Below are 20,725 nucleotides of genomic sequence, written 5' to 3'. Positions count from 1 at the left end.
GCGAGTTTCATTATTTATAATCTCACCCACGCAAAAAACCTTCACATTTTTTCCACGTCAAATTGATCGATCGTGCATTCTTTAACCGTCGTAGTTCGTGGCAGTAAGAATTTGTTGTCGACGGGTTGGCACTCGTGCTCTGTACTCGGGAGGTCTGAGGTTCAAATCTCGACCCGGAGATCGGCTAGTGGTTTTCCTCAGTTCCTCCGCGCAAGTGACAGTTCAGTGCCTTAACTTACGCCTTCAATATCCTTTCTAGTTCGTCATTCGACGCTGTGAAGCCTCGACTACTGACATCCTCGTTAAGAACTAGGATAAATGTGGATTGGATCGAGGAAAATTACTTTTAAGGATGTTGGTGCAGCTAAAGACAGTGGCATTATTTGAGCCCATGATGCATTGTGCGAGTCTGGTGATGATGATGATGATTTGAAAATGACGGCTGAGTCATGCAGTCAGCCCTTTTCATGCGGAGTTGTGTTTCTCTGCAGCAGAGAACTGATCCGATTGTCTCATGTGTGTTAATGCGCTCACAAACTTGAGAAATGTTTTCGTCCCTTGAAGTTTCGAAGTAGTTCTGACACGTGTAAGCAACAAAACTTCCTCGAAGTAGATGATGAAATTTCCCTCGCGTAATTCTGAAGGGAATTTCAGTGCACATGTAGCTTTATATTTTAGTACTCGTTATTATCGCTAGGAGCAGCACCGTACCGAATTTGCACATGCTTAGTGCGGTGGTTGGAGTAAATTGGCAATTTTGTGGGAACGAACCTGCCCTACCATCACCTCATTGCCGCCAGACACATACGTCACGGAAGACGCAAACGCACGTGCCGAGGTTACGGAGCACGGTTTCATTAAAGATTTACGATGCACTTTATTTGTGTGCCGGGTCGGGGGGGGGGTGTCCCCCCCGCGCAATCTGCAATTGCGTTTGAATCTGCCTTAGGGAGGTGCAGGACTGCCCTAATTTTTTTAAAGCCCAAGCTTGCCTAAGTATTATTTAATGATTTAGTCCGTACCGCAAAGAAAACACTACTCTTCACCTTTACGAATATCAACTGGTTTACGTAACCCATAAATACAGTCTGTGGGAGATATTCAGAATTACTGATTTTTAAAACAGGTGGTACATATAATTACCGCTGGACTTCACAGGATGTATACCATCGCACAAACTATTTTTACATAACAATCCCAACATATTTCTTGACAATTTCATACATGTTGAGGTGATTCACGTTATCCGTTCAAGTTATTTAAAGCACAACAAACATTTTTTTGTCATGAAATTTTTAATACGTCAAAATATATTTGTATACATGATTTCTATAGTTATCGGATGTTTTTTTTTGCATTCTTTATTTCTACGGTTGATTTTGGTTCGTACATTTTCAGTTAGTAGGAAGAAACGAACAGAAACACACCAGACACTACTGACTATTGACTTTCGAATGACCTTGAAACATTAAAAGGCCCCTATCCGACAAACCCTGGGACTGATACTGTCGTGACCTTGACATGAGGTTCACCTATCCGTGACCTCAAACTGACACGAGTATTTTCTTGCATATTCCCACAGATCGGCGGAAATATGCGTTTGAAAAAAATTACCTTTGAATGACCTTGAAAAATTAAAAGGCCCCTATCCGGCAAACCCCGGGACGTATATTGTTGAAGCTCGGAAGCCGTTCAGAATAGGACACATGTAAATATACACTTTTTTGCTTAGAATGACCTATACTATGACCTCCCAGAATATTGAACTTTTTCCTGGGACACTCTGTATGTTATATAATATAACTGTAATTCTGTATTGAGGCGTTCTGGGTACGGGATAACGTGACTTTTAGGGCTAGTTTCCCCAGTAACGCCGTGCGTGTCCTCATTGACTCTTTCATTTCCTTTGTCTAAGCCCCATGCCCGCGGAAAACCCCTTTTCGGTGGTTCGCGACTGCTGCGCACCATAACCATAACCAGACTTCTTCATCCCCTGGCTGCCTCAGAAACAGCCAAATCTACTGTCTGCCGTCACTGCCAGGTCGTCCTCGCGTATTTAATTTATTCTACATTGAAATAGTGGAAACGCCGTGACGCGTCGACCACTTCTCCGACACCGGAGTGCTGCGGGCAACATATATACTAGTGTCAGGCGTAACCCGCTTTTCATTCAAAGAGCTCGTCGCTAAACGAGCGAGAATTGAACACTGTGAGGCGACGCTGTCTCTACCAGCTGCCAGACGGCAGAGACACGGTAAACACCCTCCGAAATGCGAAGAGAATAAATTTAATCCGATCGAGTTTCGAAGCGTCGCTGCTGTTCATTTCGGATTCTTGTATCGCTTCACGTCATCTCCTTTGGAAATGCGATTAAAGACGACTGATTTACTCATCGCCCTGATGATGGAGGCAGTATGACCTCTGAAACGTCGGTAAACTTCTACCAGACTACACGACGTAAGTACCCAGAACACAACCATCTGATGCAAATTTTGTTTCTGCATTGTATACGAAACATGGTTTTACCAAGTACGAGGATGACTGGCGCTGAACACATTTAACCTCAGCCAGTTTAATCCAGTACACGTCTTCACAACGTTGTTCATTTTGTTGTACGATTTTTTTCTCAAGTGACCTCGTATCCTGGGATTTTCGGAAGAATCTTTTGTTTTCACATGCATCGCCTGTCCGCAAGCTGGAAGTGACTGCTCAAAGCCACTGGTTCTCATCCCCTGACCGTTGACATGTCTAAAAACCAGGTTTGCGTTTCTTGCAGACGGAGGACGGAGCGGCCAGATTGCTCAGGAAGGGACATGAACACAGCATCAGCGCATTTCCACCCCGTAATCTCGCTAATATACCGGCATGCGCGTTATTAACGCCGTATCATTTGTGTTACAGGTTCATCGTAGAAACCCGTGCGTCGGTGGCGCCAGCTGAGATGCGTCGTAAGTACTAAAACCTGAAACTGTTATAGTCTTGATAAAAGATCTGGAGGTCAAGGGTTCGGATCGCGGCCCGAAAACCCGACAGTTCAGCTGAGATCTGTCGTAGTTCTGAGTCTGTCCATGACAGTAATGAGATCGTGATTTTAGAATAGGCGACGACCACTTCCATGTCTGGGGTAATTTATTTATCATCCAACGTTTCGGATAAAAATATTGTTTACATCTTCAGGGCTGAAGACCGTCATTCTTACAGCGGTGAGAGCCACATTTTTGTTATTCCTTGCGGAAGGCGCCGTCCTGTTTCTGTGTTGATCAATTTCTTTCTCAAATGGTCCGTTTCTTTGCGGTTTTCCGATCAAAATTGCGTGTTCATTTATAATTTCCTTCGCTGCATGCGGTTAATCGGCTGTCGAGTGCCCTTCGCCCATCATTGAGCACTGCCGTGATGCACAGATCGTGAAGGACGGCTGATAAGGGCGCCTTATCTGCTGGCAGCCCACCACTGCCTTGTCGTCGTCGTCGGATGAGGGTCACTATCGATGTGGAAGCCGCCGTGGTCACTCTGTCAGCTGGAATGCTAGGAACTAAGCTGTCGAGAGGTGAGTCGTATCGTAACGGAACAGAAAATGTGTTGCTGCTTTTTTCCCCGTTTTATATAAGCTTTCTTTCGTATTTTGGTGGCCCCCATTTAATTCTGTATTGTTTGTGACTTCAACATTTCTGTCTCGGATGGATTCAGGTTAAGACATTACGCAGAGGAATTTGTGAGCGGGCAAGTACAAATGTCGAGTGGGATTGCTTTTGCGCTGTGCGCCTGTTACATTACGTTTGTTCCATAAACAATTTTACGTTCGTTTTTAGTCTGTATTCTCTGGAGTAGACAGTTTTCGCGATAAAATTCGCTTGTCCTTGTTCCGTGTTTCGTTATGGGGACAGCTTTTACTTAAGGGGTTTAACCGTCTTCGTACGTCGTGAAATTTATATTTTTCCCGACGATATTTAACGCGGTTTTGCGTTCTGAGAACGCGCTCTGGGTGTTGGACATTTCGTCGGCAAATGAAGTTAAACAAAAACCGCACAGCTGTACGTCACTGCACGTTCATTAATCTCGATTACCGTTCCTAATTATTCTTCATTTTCGTGCTACATTGAAAAATAAAGACGCAGTTCCCTGTTGCACTGTAGGATTGCAAAACGATTGGTCACTGAATGGATTTGACGTGTGAGAGCATCAAACAGATTTCTGTTCTTCTGAGACATCCACGTATCTGTTTTCTTAAAAACTAACAAGGCGTGTCATGTGATTTATCTGGCCCTTTCCATGCTGATCATTATTCCTGTATTTACGTAGGACATCCTATTTATTTGCAGTAAGCAACACAAGAATTATTCACTGGAGAAGTAACCGACTCTTCTAAGCTAGAAATGCCACTCGTAGTGCAGAATCGAGACTTCAAACCTTACACAGAAAAGTTTGTACGTGTATGTTCTGCGTTAGTCATTTGAATACAGATTTTCTTGGAGATTATCCACCGTCTAGTATATTTTATTTACTAGACGATGGATAATATCCAAGGAAATTTTTTTATTCAAATGACTCTTCACCATCTTCAAGAAGTTTTAGATTTGATTCTGCGTTAGTGTTTCGTGGGTTAGCTTTTCGTAGTAATTACGATGGTTCCAGACCACAATCGAAAGACCAGATACAGTAATTAACCCTGATGTTATATATGTAGCAAAACTTCGTCACCGCCACCACCGAAGTTTGCCGTGGGAGCCTGTCCTGAGCCAATGAGCGGGCAACTTTGCAGTGACTCCATCAATCCATTAATACAAAACGCAGTTACGTATTATATTAAAGCAGGTGGTAAATATAGTTACCACTGGGCTTTAAGGGGCTAGTGCGACGAATAACACGCGGTTCACAAGTGAATCAGGAAGGAACCTCGTCGTCAGAAAACCGCCACTGGACCGCAGAGTGACTGAAACGTCCATCTTAGGAAAACAATGTCTTGCCGCCATGACGTTATTCTTTTTCAGAATTAATTTTGTTACGTGAAAGCTTTATTCGATTTTAGAACGAGGCACGCGAAACTGGGGGTTGAATATCTGTGCTTCCGAAACTACTTAAAGGATTTTGATGAAATTTGGAATTGGACGTTAGTGACATGACCTTTATACAGTTACCAAGTTTGGTAAAGATTCGTTTGTTTGTTTAAGACTTATTGCGGAAGATGTCTCCATCTGCTAATGTAGCTTACCTTGTTAGCGAAAGTAGGTTGAAGGTGCATTTGCAATGTGTCTGTCATCTTGTTTCGATGGTGCGTGGCTGGTGGGTACAGTTGCCCAGCAACCAGTCAGCTGGCATTTGTACCTGTTCGCGAAGTCTGCAACTGTAATGGCCGACTCGAAGAATGTACGTCAGTGAAGTATTCCAGCTTACCTAGTTAATAAATTACTTAACCTTGTTACCATGATCAGAGGAGACCGCCAGTGGAATTTAACCTCCTATCAAAGCCTTGTTGCAACGACACGTAACATCTGCGTTCATAGCCAGCAACACTGCACTCACTGTAAACAGAGATTATTTTCTTAAATAACATCGACCAGCTGATCTTTGTAATGGTGACGTGTTGTGTTTTCTTCGCGGTACGGACTGGGTTGTTAAACATTAAGACGAGCTTCGTATTCGAATGGGAGTAGGGAGTTGAGTCGCATTATCGAGTGAGAGGACAGAGTGAGGATTTGGAGAGCGGAGCGAGGATTGGGAGTGGACGAGACCCCCACCGGCACAGCCTGGAGAGAGGTAGGGACGATGCTTGCGCTTGCGCAGGCCTCCGCCCTCAGTTAGCTTTTTGGTTGTGTCCAGTGGGACTCGTGTCGAACGAGGGCTGCCAGAGGTCGCCCTAGGGCAACCGAGGGCGACCGATGTTCAGCAGGCCAGCCGAGGCCGTCCCCAAAAGACGGCCAATTCGGCACAACGAGTGGTTAGACTACTCGGCTACCCTGACTGAGGTTTTCCGTGCTTTTCCTCAGTTGTAAGGCGAATGCCAGGGTATAACTTAATAGGGGCACGGCCCGCCACCCCCACCCCGATCACGGAGGCCATCAGCTGAAGTGATCTTCCCCCCATGCCGCAGAGGCCTTCAGCCGAAACGGCCCCTCCCTCTCTGGGTTCAAACCCCGGAGATCCAACCAACCAAATTCCTTTGGACAACTTGCCTGACGGGATGACCTCCCATCAGCAGCAACGGATCCCAGTTTGAATGGTCGAGGCTCCCGCCACGACGTAACCCTGTTAGCGATAGCAAAATTTCCGTTTCTTATATTAAGACTGTTTACCATTTCCAGCAATGCGCCTTGTGCGCAGGAATGGTTTCACCTAGGTAGGGACGATGCTTGCGCTTGCGCAGGCCTCCGCCCTCAGTTAGCTTTTTGGTTGGTTGGTTGGTATTCGAATGGTTAAGTATGTACATCTGCCCAGTTAATCAATTCCAGCAATTGTAGTAATTATGAATGAACTAGACAGTATTATTTATTACTCCCCGCGAGTAATGTGTTGATTCTCTTCAACGTTGTCCCTTCTTTTACGATGGGTCAGTGTAAAAACAACGGAATATCCTTGACTGTATTCATCTTTCTACTGTCGTGTGTGACAGACAGATGGATATGAAATAATAATCTTATCGTGTTACTGAGACGCACATAAAGAGAATGAGAGATAAGCTGTTAAGGCTGAAGACATAACTATTTTTATTTGTGTCGTATGAAGTGAGTTGGTACTTGGAAATGTCAAAAGTCCAACTTTCTTTGCGTTTCTCTGAATAGAATCATCAAATGACCATTGGATCTTAACAGGAGACGACGAGACATCGCTCCTGGTTGGTCCTTGACAAACTGATTGCTGTCCAGATAGTCGAAAATTTTTCTCTTAAGGGGCCCTCGGCCTGTGTTCCAGAGAGTCCAAGAGTAGAAGTTAGCTTTCAGAGATGCGCGTAGCAGACGGTAAAACGGTTACCTGAATTTTTGTTTCCTTCTCTGTCTTCCAATGATCTTGTGACTTTGTCAAATTTTCAAAGGATTTGTGAGCTACCTTTACGTAATAATTTTGTCCCGAAGTAAGACCTATTTTAATATTATCTTCCCATATACCATTCACTCACCAGTGATGGCTTTCCGGTTAGAAATTAATTATATCTGATTTTTTCCCCGAGTGGTTGTAACTCCTGCTTTGTATTCAGGTTTCAGTCTCGACCCGGAGATCCGCTATTTTAATTATGGCTTTCGTGGGATTTCCCATTACCGCCGGACCAATTCCTTTCAAATTGATTTCTCGGAGCCATCGTTCAACGCTGTACAATCTAAGCGTGCTATATGCTCGACCCATCTTTTCATTGTGAGCGGAATAGAGGTTATATTTGTTGTGTAGTTGTCTGGACTGTCGACTTGGCGTTGGTAATTGGTTCAAATGGTAAATTATGTCTGTCTGCAAACAAGACGCTCGCAGTTCACACCAGGTCGTCGTGTTTTCGTAATGAAGCTGGTAGTCACATCGTCCAAATTGCCGTGATTCACGGCTTCTATTCAGCGCGAGCAAAAGAGTGTGTTTTGTGTGTGTGAATAGAACTGACGAAGCTTCCCTAACCTACATAATAGCACGAAGACTTGCCATTCTTCTTGAGCGAGCGAGCGGTAATTCAAGTGACAGGTTTTGTGGGCAGGATTGCTGATTGCGTAATACAACGTCACTAGCAGACAAGAAGCCCCAACACATCTACAGGGTGTGTCAGTTTGTAAGCTCTGCGTCTGGGCTCCTGGACTAGGGACAGACATTGCGTTTCTTCTGTGTTTTGCGACTTTTTTTAAAAATGACGTGTGTGAACTTGTGTTTAATACCTGACTACAGTGTATCCGTTAAAATTTCTGCACAAGATTTGTTGAATTATTTGTATGATTTTAAGCACAATATCTGATTGTAAGTAAATTTCATGTCCATGTAAGTATTTTAACTAAAAAGAATGAAATATGACAAGGTCTTTCGTGATTTGAAGTCACCCGGTGTTTATATTGTAGTGAGATCTACGAGGTTACGATGGGCTCGACATGTAGCTCGGATGGAAGATGTGGTACGTGAGTTGTGCGATTCAGAGATGAAATTTGCTCAAGGTCATGTCCGGTGACAAACTTTGCTGTTTTTAGTTCTGTGTCGTTGTGTTTGTCTTTCGTTGGTTGGCTGCAGTGCACTTGGAGCCTTCGCCCTCCTCGATTCTTGTTTCAGTAGTCGCTCGGCGTGTTTGGTCGGACCGTCAGTTCTTGCTCTCCGTAGCTCAGAGTACACAGCGTCGAATGTCATGAATGTTAATGAACTGCGAACTTGGAATTATGCATAAGGAAGGGGTTGCAGTCTGTTTCAACGCACTGTTCCTCCGCGTCCCTGAGGGACTTGGGTAACCATGAGAAGACCCAGGACAGTCCGTTTCCTGACGTCCCGACTACGAAGCAGGAATGCCAACCTGGACAAAATGGCCCCAGGGTGTGGAGGGTAGGTGCGGATATATTGAATACACGGTCGCGGACAGCCGACAAGGGATGATCCTCTAAAAATTGAGGCTAAACAACGCGCCGTCAGAGGGCAGCATGTTATGAGGTCGTCAGCTTCTGGAGGAAGCCTTTGCTACGTAGGGTCAGTGCACTTTTCAGCGCGACCACGTGACCGCGCGTGAGGTTACTCGTCTTCGCTCAGTTTCTTGCTGGAGACCGGTCGGTCGGGATGCTGCAGCGGCAACCCGAGGCTGCTCTGCCCCCGGCCTCTGCAGGCATGCGCCTGTGTCACCACATTCTCGCAGTTGACGTGAGTATTTGGTGCACTTTGTCTCGTAAAATGAAGTGACTCGTCAGTGGCTGTGGATTTGTCCGAAACATTTCCTTTCGGGCTGACTTGGGTTGTCATGTTCGGAGTGAAATTCCGCGTTTTCCTTGTGTTTTTGAGGGCTCAGCACGGAATTTGATCAAAATCCTTCCATCGGCGCGTGTGTTCCAGACACGCTCTAGTGCTGCGATTTCAAAACACTCGTGAGGCATTGGACGAGGTACAAGGCGTGACGAGCAGTGACGAGATTGTGTGTTTGTCCGCCCCGACGAATTACGATGAAATTTGATATCGCAGGGTGTCGACGCTGAAGATTGAAGGGCGAACTTAATTTTTGTAAATATAGGGCCCCGGTGTAATCTCAGCTTTTACGCGAAGCTCACGTCCAATTGTATCGATTTTGTTAGAAACTGCTTGTCGCGTATAAAATTGGGTCGCGAGGCCTTGGGCCTCTTAAGGCTTTGACCGGGATGTTCTTTTGTTAAATCTTATGTGGTACCGCCTGATTCGACTTCTAATGGTTAAGTGAAGTGTTTTCTTCGCGGTACGGTCTGGATTCGTAAATATTATGAAGACGAGCTTCGGCTTCAAAGGGTTAACCAGCTGATTTTCGTAATGGTGAGGTGTAGTGTTTTCTTCGCGGTACGGACTGAATTCATAAATAATATTCAGACGATCTTCGGCTTCAAAGGGTTAATAGTCGTAGCTTTGCGCATTTTGAAGTGTTTCTGGTGTCACTGAGGAATGACGACTGTCTGGTGCTGCCGTGATCTTCGTAGACCAGTGGTCATTCTTTCAGAACTTCCCTCGGGCAGCGGTGTCCGTTTAACGCCTCTGGTCACAGAACCAGAACGGCTGGAAATGCGTCATAAAACATCGGTGCCCTTTTAACGACTTCTCCGAAACGAGTCTGGGTTCGACGCCACTAGCACACAAGCCTGTCCTTGGAACGTAGACTGAGCCGGTTGCATTCTAGCTCACCCTCACGGCCTGTTTTAAGTTCCTTTATTTTTTCAAATATTTTCTGCCAACTACAGAAGGCCTCCAAAGTAGTCTCTTCTCTTAAGTTTCCCTGGCAAACGTATATTTTATTTGTACTCGGGGCGAGCAATGTCCTTTCAGTTTGATCCTCGCTGATTTAATCTCCCTAAAATGTCAACTTCCGGTCTAAACATGTCCTTTAGGAATGAATGTGAAATAAAAATGTTAATAAATTGACATAAAAGGCTCGTAACCTAATGAAGAGTAAAGATTAATTTACAAAATTAATTAAGAAAACTAAACTAAAGTCGGTTGCCCGGTTACAATTCCTTTATGAAGGAAAGAATAATTGTTACGTCATAGTTTACGGCATTGTACTGTTGTAAACAACAGTTGAATACTTTCTGGCTCGTTTATAAGTAATAGAAACAAATCACCTTTAAGTCGCTTCTGCACTAAACCTGAGCGAAGAAGTCTTTAAAGGTTAATGTGGTTGGAACAGATGGTTCACGAATTCATAACTGAAGATGCTGGAAGTAAAAATTTCCAAAAAAATTCTGGAGTAAGGATGGAACACGCGTAATCCTTAGCAGTAAGTCAGAGATGTGAGGGTGAGGGTTAGCTGTTTGCTATTCCGTTCGGGTAGCAATTTGTGCGTGCCCCGACTCTCAAGTGCTTTGCTACCCAGACTGTTAATTAGGGCGCGGGGCAGGAACGAAAATGTTTGATCTTGCTTTCAAGTTTCATCAGATTAACTCGTGTATTTATTTGTGGTTTGTTTAACGCCGTCGTCAGCTGCTCAGGATCTGCAGAGCCGGAGTGCGGGATTCACAGGGGAATCTCGTCTATGTAACATTTAAGAATTCAGTCCGCACCGCAAAGAAAACACAACCCTTCACCGTTGCAAGGGTCAGTTGGCTAACGCTGTTCTAGAAGGTAATCCTCGGAGTCGTAATAAGTTAATGGAAACAGCGATTATTTCCTTAAACAGCGTTAACCAGTTTATCTAAGTAATGGTGAAGAGTTGTGTTTTCTTCGCGGTACGGACTGAATTCGTAAGTATTTCTTGTCCAGCTTCGGCGTATTTACAAGGCAGTGAAAAGGAAACGGTGTAGGTTATAACACAGAAGCGTGTTCTGTGTTGCTGTGAGCGGTCATGAATGTTGAAGAGTCGAAATGCAGGCAAGGAAATGTGTTTTGATGTTACAGACGGGATGTGGCAAATGAATAAAATGTGCAGAGAATTACAAGACTGTAAGGCTAAAGATTAGATCACTCGCCGTCATCGCAAGATGAAAATAAGAGGCTAAAGCTAGGGACCCACTGGCGCGACAAGCCGCGTGCCGCGTGCGGCTAGTCCGCTAGTCGCACGCGGTTTATGAAGTCGCGACTTTCACAACGCGACAAGCATTTATCAGTATTTAAATGGAGGTTGAAGAGAGAACAGCCCCTACTGTTCTATCATGTCCGTCGTGGGAAAACGCGAAGTCGACGATACTGGACACATCCCATGTTCTTGGAACGTTCCACAAAAGGCGCATTCCATCTGCTGTACGACGAGAAGTTTTTCAACTACACAAGAATGAGTGTGAAATCGTTCGACCAACTGTTACAACTGATCAGGGAGGAAATAGAAGGAACGGATACAAATTTTCGCCAGAGCATACGCCCTGAAGAAAAACTCATGGTCACTTTAAGGTATGCAAAATTTATTTTAATTATTCGTTTAAATATCTCCACCTAGTCTGAACCCGGCGATACAGCAGAATTCTCCAAGGAGTGGTCTGATGTTGACGGCCTGTCCGGATAGGAGGTAGAATAATAACCACGTTGTGAATGGTGTGATGAGAAAACAAGTTGACTTTTATTGCCGCGCGCGACAGCTCTGCCGCCTGTTTGCCGCGTTCCTAAACTTAACCGCCGCGCGCGACTCGGCAGTCGCGCCGCGCCAGTGGATTTTGCACCTATAAAAAGCAATACAAAGCGCACGGCTATAAAAGTAACGAACTTCAACCAGAGGGAACTCAGTGACGTTGCAGGTCGCACGCGGGAGCCGGAGCTGTATGTGAGTTGCCTGTATTCCATATGGCGATGTCCGAGAAATCTTTTAACACAGAGTTGTTCATTATGGAAATTGAAGAACGACCAGCACTGTGGAACAGCGGTATGAAGGAATATTGTGATAAAAATATAAGAAAAACTTTGTGGGAAATGGTTAATATTTTAAAATCAAGTCTTCAAGCTAGACAAGAAAGCGAACACCACGACTCTGATAAATTATTTTTGTTGTCGCTCCTGGATGACTTCAAAATAATACCAGACTACTGCAAAAGTACGGCTAAAATTGAACTGATCGAGTTGATTCAGAGTTATCAACCTCAACTTGTTTTCTCAGCATACCATTCACCACGTGGTTATTATTGTACCTCCTATCCGGACAGGCCGTCAACATCAGACCACTCCTTGGAGAATTCTGCTGTATCGCCGGGTTCAGACTAGGTGGAGATATTTAAATGAATAACTGAAATAAATTTTGCATACGAGGTGCGATCGGAAAGTTTACAGACTGTGCCTATAAAAACCCGTACACTTATCTCAGGTATTAAATTCATCCATCACCCTCGAAGTAGTTCCCCTGGGAGTGAACACAACGATCCCAGCGCCGCTGCCAAGCCTGGAAGCATCCATGGAAATATTTCTTTGTCAGCCTGTCAAGCACCATCTGCGATTCTGCCTGAATCTCTTCTATCGTCTCAAATCTCCTTCCCTTTAGCTGAATTTTCATCTTTGGGAAGAGGAATAAGTCACACGGAGCTAAATCCGGCGATCCGGCAAGATCTTTTAGCTCCTGACAAACGAGAAGTCGATTCTGCTTCTGGTTCTCAGACAGGAGCCTTGGCACAAACTTGGCTGCGATGCGTCGCATGTGGAGTTCTTCCTTTAGAATCAGCTGACAGGTCCCATAGCCTATCCCAACAATGTCGCACAAGTCGTTGATGGTACGACGTCGATCTTCGTAACATTTTCGGGCGTTGTGCTCGAAGATGGTCGTCCAGAACGCTCGTCATCATCGACAGAGGTTTGGCCATTTTTAAAACGTGAATGCCACACAAAAGTTTGTGCACGACCCATTGCGGACTCACCAAATGCTTGCTTTAGCATTTCATAGGTTTCCGTAGCCGTTTTGGCGAGTCTTTGGCAAAATTTGATGCACACGCCATTCCGAAATCGCAGGAGGGTCGGTGTAATGCACTACCAAAACGCCCGTAACTAAGAAACAAATGCTAATTCGATGATGCCGGCTGGCACACTGATTCACTATGAATGTAGGCCGCACCCCCTAAAGGGAAGCTCGTACTACATCCGGTTCGCCCTCTATTGACACAGTCTGGAAACTTTCCGATCACACCTCGTGTATGTAAATGGATTTCTACATGTAAATTAGTGAAATGCATTTGTTTTAAAATCAAGTCTTCAAGCTAGACAAGAAAGCGAACACCACGACTCTGATAAATTATTTTTGTTGTCGCAAAAGTACGGCTAAAATTGAACTGATCGAGTTGATTCAGAGTTATCAACCTCAACTTGTTTTCTCATCACACAATTCACTACGTGGTTATTATTCTACCTCCTATCCGGACAGGCCGTCAACATCAGACCACTCCTTGGAGAATTCTGCTGTATCGCTGGGTTCAGACTAGGTGGAGATATTTAAATGAATAATTAAAATAAATTTTGCATACCTTAAAGTGACCATGAGTTTTTCTTCAGGGCGTATGCTCTGGCGAAAATTTGTATCCGTTCCTTCTATTTCCTCCCTGATCAGTTGTAACAGTTGGTCGAACGATTTCACACTCATTCTTGTGTAGTTGAAAAACTTCTCGTCGTACAGCAGATGGAATGCGCCTTTTGTGGAACGTTCCAAGGTCATGGGATGTATCCAGTATCGAAGACTTTGCTTTTTCCCACGACGGACATGATAGAACAGTAGGGGCTGTTCTCTCTTCAACCTCCATTTAAATACTGATAAATGCTTGTCGCGCGTAGTCGCCGCGATTAAGAAACCGCGCGCGACATGTCGCACGCGACTTAATAAATCGCGTGCGACTAGCGGCTAGTCGCGCCAGTGGGTCCCTAGCCTAAAAGCACAGAGCAACCCGAATAAATGGGTCGAATTGAAATAAGACGAGAAGTAGATGACAGAGGAGTAGACGTTTGAGGTTGCCATTATCGTGGAGCAGTTAGGAACGAGCTTTTACTGTGGGTTAAGTCTTGGCATGGTGCTTGGACACAGGGATAGTTTTACCTTTGACCGCAAAGAATCACGGGTTAGTTCCTTACCGGACAGGATTCAAACGCGAGGCAGATACGTCATTGCCGTGACTGCCCTGTGGTGTTGCTCCTTCATGCCCAGTATGTTTCGCGGTCGAATCTCGGGCCCAGATATCGATTATAGTCTTTCGACCACGACCACTTCCACTCTAATCGTACGGACGTTCCGTGTCCATAAAAACAGGCCAGGGTCATAACTTCACATTCATCATAAGAGGAGAGCTCTGTGATAACGCGTTATCGGACGGCCTAATGAGTGTTCTGATTGGCCAACTCCCCGTTTTGGCTCGAGAAAGCATGGAAGCTTTAAGAACTGTGTTTTATTTTTATAAGACGCGACACGACACGCGCATAGGAAGGTAGTGTTGTTGTTACCCTAGCCGATTGGCAATTGCCCTGCGTATACGCCAGTAAACGCGTTATCCTGACTTGTTTTTGTAGCTGGCCGCGGACTTCGCGTGGCGATGGCAACGCCTGCCATAGGACGCCGCCGCACGGCTTCCTGTGTGCGCACCGCCGTCTTCCTGTTCCTGGTCACATTCGTATGGCTCCAGCTGCACGTGGCCAGTCTCAATGGAAACAGGCAAGCCCCTGGAACTGACACTTCGGAGAGCAACGACTCCACCGCCGCCATCCTCAGCATGGTGCCTCAGGTCTGGTCACAGTCAGGTCCTAATTCACGTAGCAGTAATTCTTCTACGTTGGCTCAGGAGCCTACTTTTAAGCCCTGTCCTTTGTGGGGGAATTTTTCCGTCTATTTGACAGTTGGTAGCTTAGATGCGAGGGCCAGCCTGTCGCAAAATGGCGGAGACATGTCAGTGCGATTTGTGTCCGCTGTCGCAGAGTGTGATTGTGGTTAACATGCTTTTCGGATTGTTACATAAGCACAAAAGCATGTCCATCACACAGTTTTAAAAACGCGGAGGTAACTAACCGTCTGTCAGAACATTTGTTGCTGTACCGAAGTTCTTGTGTAACGTGTGACAATGTTCAGGTACTGCACAAGTTCCTGACGCCGAAGCCTCGAAACAGCAGCCATGCAGTGGTGGGCACCAATGTCAGTGAAGGAGCAGGGGCAGTAGGCCTGATCGGGCCGAACGCTGGTCGGGCTTCTTCCCCTAACATCTCGGACATCCGCCGTAACATTGAGCGCTACAACGACATGCAGCAAGTACTGAACGAGGAGCTCTTTGGTCCCGTGCAGAATGACTCTCTCATCATTGTTGTGCAAGTAAGACATGACGTGACTTATTTCTGTTGTGATACTTTGGTTTCTCGTTACAAATGAAGATGACATCCATCATGGAACTTTTGCTGTGTAGTCTAATGTTAGACGTGTGCCCTTGTTGCATCCATCGTCATCACCCTGCAAAGTAACATGGCACAATATCCCAGAAGGCTGTCGTCCTCATGTTTCTAAGTGAGGGCAAGAAAAATCACAAATTGGTTCTACTTAATAGCAAAACGTAACAGGTTTGACGATGGCTGGCATCTGGGTTGTTTCCTGTGTAGTCTAGTAGAAGTTTACCTGCGTTTCATCATAGCCCTGATGATGGAGGCAGGAAGCACCTCTGAAACGTCAGTAAACTTCCTCGGCGCAACAACCCGGAAGCCGGCCATCTTCAGACTCACTGCCATGAAAACCTCAAATCCTGCATAAGACAGGTTCTCTCAAGGCAAGCAAATTTAAATATACGTTCGTATTCTAGCTTTTTAATGCCTGGAGGTAATAATATTAACCTGTGTCTACATTCGGTAACTCTACGATTCCCCACATGTTGAATTTATGCGTTTTATACGATTCTCAGATTAAAGAGCTGTTCTCTCTAAATATCGTTAACCAATGCATCTTTGTAATCACGTGGTGTGTTTTCTTTGTAGTAGGAACTGAACTTCAAAATGTTATTTTGTTCATCTTCGTGCTTTGTTGTGATAGGTGCACACGCGCATCATCTACTTGCGACACCTGATCGTGAGCTTGGCGCAGGCACGGGACATTGACACGGTTCTTTTGGTGTTCAGTCACGACTACTATGATGAGGAGATCAACGAGCTGGTCCAGAGTGTAGACTTCTGCAAGGTTATGCAGATCTTCTACCCCTACTCTATACAGACGCATCCGAAGGAGTTCCCCGGCGAGTCGCCCGGAGACTGCCCTCGCAACATCAAGAAGGAGCAGTAAGTGCCTGTTATCCCGTGACAACCTCTTGTCGCTCGTGTCATGATAAATTGATCCGAATTTTAATGTGCCCTCGAATATCATACGCATATCCCAATTTTCAAAGGTTCAACTCAAAAAAAAGAATTTTTGTCCGCTTATGACTTCTGTATCTGTAACAGCGTTATCGTGTAACTGCCTGAAACATGTGTTTTTACTGTTATTAATTTTTTAAATGTTTATGCGTTAGTTTTTCTCAGTGATTATACAGAGACCCTGTCTTCGTTGTAGAGTACGTCGTGATGTGTCGAAATATTAATTTTGTACAAAGTTGCTAATCACATTTATATTATTTTTGTTGCAGTGTGGACTGAAATCATTTGTTTAATTTCGATACATTTCTTCCAGCATGTCTTAAAGGTACAAGCCTTCGTAGCTCAGTCAGAGGTTTTATGTGTAATTGTGTTGGCCGTCGCAGGGGCTCTAGTTAGCACGCGTGTGTCTCTGTACAGGGCGAAGGAGATGCTGTGTAACAACGCACTGTATCCTGATCTGTACGGGCATTACCGAGAGGCAAAGTTCACGCAGACAAAACACCACTGGTGGTGGAAAGCGAACAGGGTGTTCAACCAGCTGGAGGTGACACGGAACCATACAGGTACGATGGCTGTTCAAGGGCTAACTGTGGCTATGCTTTTATTGCGAATACAGAAATAAAATTACGTACTTCTTTATATGATATTTAAAATTATATAAACGAGCAAAAATTAGAAAAATAATTGCATAAACAGTGGTTATCGAACATTTACATCCAGTACGTGATTGTTGAGACCAGTACAATATGTAAAAATGCAAAGAGCGCATCTGGAAAATGGATGTTCTTGAAACTGGCATCCGTCTTTCAACCATTGTTTTATTACGTTTCAGTACACATAGACGAAGGTTACAAATGCGCTCGTCACAGGCAAATGACTTTATATTGCTTGAGCCGTGCTGTGCACTGCGGTTTCTTTAATCAAATGATCTTCTGTTTCATTTCACTCGTGATTCTACGTCTGGAACAGTAGTCTGAGTAGTTGGTACACTGTAAACAAACGCATATGCCGTTCCAGGCATGGTTCTGTTTCTGGAGGAAGACCACTTTGTAGCTGAGGATTTCATCCATGTGCTGCGGTTGATGGAGAGAACGTGCCACACAAGTTGCAACCGCTGCAACATTCTTTCGCTGGGGACGTACCTCAAGACGTACAACTACTATGGGGACTCCAAGAAGGTAGGCGGGTCACAGCATAAAGTTTTTAGGTACCATAAAGCAGTTTGCTTCAAAATCTATTTACTTTGCTTATCAGAAGTTGCAGCTGAACACAGCGAATTGAATGGCACAAGAAACTGGTTCAGCTTCTTCGTTTGTGGGAGCGTTTGGTGTGAAACCTGGTTGTGTGAGTTCAAGATATTTTCATTTTAAATTAAGTGCACCCGCTTTACTGCACAGCTTTTGGTTTATTTTCTACGGAATCGTGAAGAGCTTTCGTTTTTCGCTCGGAGCGGCGTAGAACACAAAAAAGTATCAGTATCATACGTCAGACATTATTTTGTCATATTGTTTATCTGTTGGGAAACTACTTTCTCCATTTGCCTCGCGTAATGTGTTCTGGATGAAATTTTAATCAATGTTATCGTAATTTGGCCAACCAGCTGCAATACCGCAGTGAGATGACTGGAGGCTGGGGTTTGATTCCCAGTATCAACAGGAGCCTTTTCCGTCATGGTGATGTTCAAACTCCTCAGTGACAGTCATGTGGCGTTAAAAGGAAACAAAATGGCTGTAAGAGTACTTTACTTTTTTTTTTTTTTTACTGAAAACCTTTGGAACATTATATGTTAATTTTAATATTTTTTCTTTCGGTCATATCGGTGACAAAACTTGTTGTGTGCGGACTGTTTGAATTTGTGTTTAAATGGTGTTCAGATGCAATGCAGTAGGCAGGGGAAGTTTAAGGAGGAATAAAAAATGTTCCCAGTTTGTTACCGGAATCTCCGTCTTCTGTTTTAGCAAGCTTGTTGCTGATCAGTTATGTATGTGGAAAATGCGCGTCTGTTGAAGGTTGAATCAACCTTCTTTAAGGTGCTCAGGTGTTTTGAACAAAAAAATTATAAATACATAAGATATAATATGAGGAACATATAATTGAAGTGACTAAATTGTGTTTAACGTTGTGTGTCTTGTCTAACACACGGTGATTATACGGGTTTGTGAGTGTTCTAACCTCGTGTATATAATGTGCATTGCCGTTACTTGTTCTGTATGAGTAAAACCTGACCTTTAAGTCACTTTCTCTTGTGGGAGTCCTAGGACAGAACAACACGCTTTCCTCTCTCACTACTCTTACTAGTGTTCGTTCGTGCTTTTGTTAGTCATTTTCTCCCCTGTCTCGAAATTAAATGTGCATTTTATAAATATTATTATATTTGTGCCTAAGTTTGGGGCAATTTTGTGCCATCTGCTTCAAACTTTGGTGTGGTTAATTTCAATTTATACATAAATTTATGGGGATTCTAATAAAATTGTTAATCAAACGCCAAGTGTCGTTGGCCATACGCGCACATCTGAATTGTAATGGAGCCAGTATCACATAATGCTGTGCACTTTCTCACTGCTGCTATATGTGTGTGTGTTGTGTTGTTGCGTTGCAGAAGGAGGCTCAGAGAGCCCTGAAACGTCATCAGACTTTCTCTCCAGGGTCAATCCCTCCATCTTGGAGCTTCCAGATCCTCCCCACTCTTTATCAGCACTACCAGAAGGTAGAAACAATAAGCAAAACACTACATCTTGTTCCTAATGCAAGTTGTACGCTGGTACTAGCCATGGTTACATGTATTTTTGTCCTCTTAAGAATCTGTGAACGTTGCGTTATGTTTTGTAGTGAAAGCTTATTTGTGTTTAGTGTGCCTCTTTTCTCAACATAACGTCCATGTTGGTAAAAGATTGCGGTTATGTGTGCTGATTTATTTTAATCATGGCTTCCAATTCACAACCCGCATTTTGAATGTGCTTCTGCTTTGACACTCTGCTACGCACTTTCATTCTGGCTTGCTTATCCTGTGCATAGCCGTACTGAAGGCACGAGACAGGTAAATGGTTTGTATAAGAATTGCTCAGTAGAAACCCCTTTTGGTGATAAATAATCATGGGGGCAGATTGTCCATGTTCACTGTGTTCGCCTGGCTAACAATGAAAAATAAAAAGTCTTCTGTCTTACATCTGTGGTTCAGTGGTACTCCATACACCGGAACGTGGCAGAATCGATCAAACAAAAAGTGTCATTGGTCGGCTGCTGCCGGCCAGGCGCTTGCAGTGAGTGTTAGCCTCGTCTGTATGGCTAACGTATATTATCTGATCAGTTCTGCTGTGTTCCGATGTGTGGGAGTATCACTGAACTATGAAAGTAAGACAGAATACTTTTTATTTTTTGTTTTTCTAAATGTTAGCCAGGCTAACATGGTTAACATGAACTCTCCATCCCTGATTAACACTGTTGCTGTTATGGATTGTATAGTTCTGTGCTGGAGAGGATTATCCAATGATACAAAATGTTTTAACACATTTCTTCTTTGTCTGTTTTGAGAAATTTTTCCAGTGGAATGAAAGTTATGCATGTAAGTGTGTATGTTTGTATGTGTGGGGCTGTTATGTTGTCTCTGTCCCTGAAATTCTCCTCAGTGTTGGCTTGTCGTTTGCAATATTGACACCACATAACCTTTGTGGTTGATAACTATCATTAAATCATGTTGATTATACATATAAAGATGTAAATATCAATAACTTCCATGCCTGTGCATATTAAAATCAGAGTAATTTCATTGTGTACATGAAAATGTTGCTTAATTATTAGATTTTCCTTGTTTCCTACATACATTGTTTTATCCGCAGCTGCATATTTCATGAGCCTTGCAGTTCATTTCTTGTCTTTTAATCAGGAGTGAATATGATGTAGTGTCTGTCTGGGTCTTCGCCACTAGACATCAAGAGATTACATTTACATACCTTTCAGGTATCTTGGACTACGTAATATGTTTGTATTATGTTGGGCATTGTGCGTTATGTTGGTAAAAAATTTGTATTCAGTTTTGGAGGCTGACTCACAGGCAGTTCACATAAAAAGGAAAGTATCTGCTGTGAGGTTGTGATACGATGTAGTCTTCTCAGTGGTTACCAGTGTTTCGGAAGAATGTACCGTCTTCACAGGCAAGGATGAAAGTGACACATTCCTCTGGAACATTGATGACCACCGACGAGACTACATAACATCACAACTTAGAAGACTACAAACTACATTTTCACTGCTATGAAAACCTCGGCTTTCACAAAACCATTCCTTACCATTAGTCCTAGATGTGTCCTACCACTGTAAGGAGTCATATTTGCTATTAAAACAA

At 44.0% G+C, this 20,725-nt stretch overlaps 1 protein-coding gene across 8 annotated transcripts in view; it reads left to right on the top strand.

The window, feature by feature from the left end:
- Mgat2 (alpha-1,6-mannosyl-glycoprotein 2-beta-N-acetylglucosaminyltransferase) overlaps positions 1 to 20,725 on the top strand; it is an 88,347-nt gene that overhangs the window by 60,732 nt on the left and 6,890 nt on the right. For 5 of the 8 annotated variants that reach the window (XM_087350917.1, XM_087350915.1, XM_087350918.1 and 2 more), the window contains 7 exons: positions 2,902 to 2,948; positions 14,572 to 14,783; positions 15,125 to 15,361; positions 16,067 to 16,308; positions 16,801 to 16,946; positions 17,401 to 17,561; positions 18,983 to 19,090. In XM_087350917.1, coding sequence (XP_087207043.1) covers positions 2,902 to 2,948; positions 14,572 to 14,783; positions 15,125 to 15,361; positions 16,067 to 16,308; positions 16,801 to 16,946; positions 17,401 to 17,561; positions 18,983 to 19,090 — 1,153 coding nt within the window. Of the gene's footprint in view, positions 1 to 2,901; positions 2,949 to 3,448; positions 3,548 to 14,034; positions 14,490 to 14,571; positions 14,784 to 15,124; positions 15,362 to 16,066; positions 16,309 to 16,800; positions 16,947 to 17,400; positions 17,562 to 18,982; positions 19,091 to 20,725 lie in introns of those variants that run through there. The other 3 variants (XM_087350914.1, XM_087350920.1, XM_087350921.1) reach the window with 3 other exon arrangements.

Source organism: Zootermopsis nevadensis, unplaced genomic scaffold (genome assembly GCF_977971745.1).
Source record: "Zootermopsis nevadensis isolate Lab colony 2312 unplaced genomic scaffold, Znev_1.0 Znev_ptg000017l, whole genome shotgun sequence".
NCBI classification, from domain to species: Eukaryota; Metazoa; Arthropoda; class Insecta; order Blattodea; family Termopsidae; genus Zootermopsis; species Zootermopsis nevadensis.
Note: the sequence above shows the minus strand (reverse complement) of the source record. Positions and strands in the feature narration are given on the sequence as shown.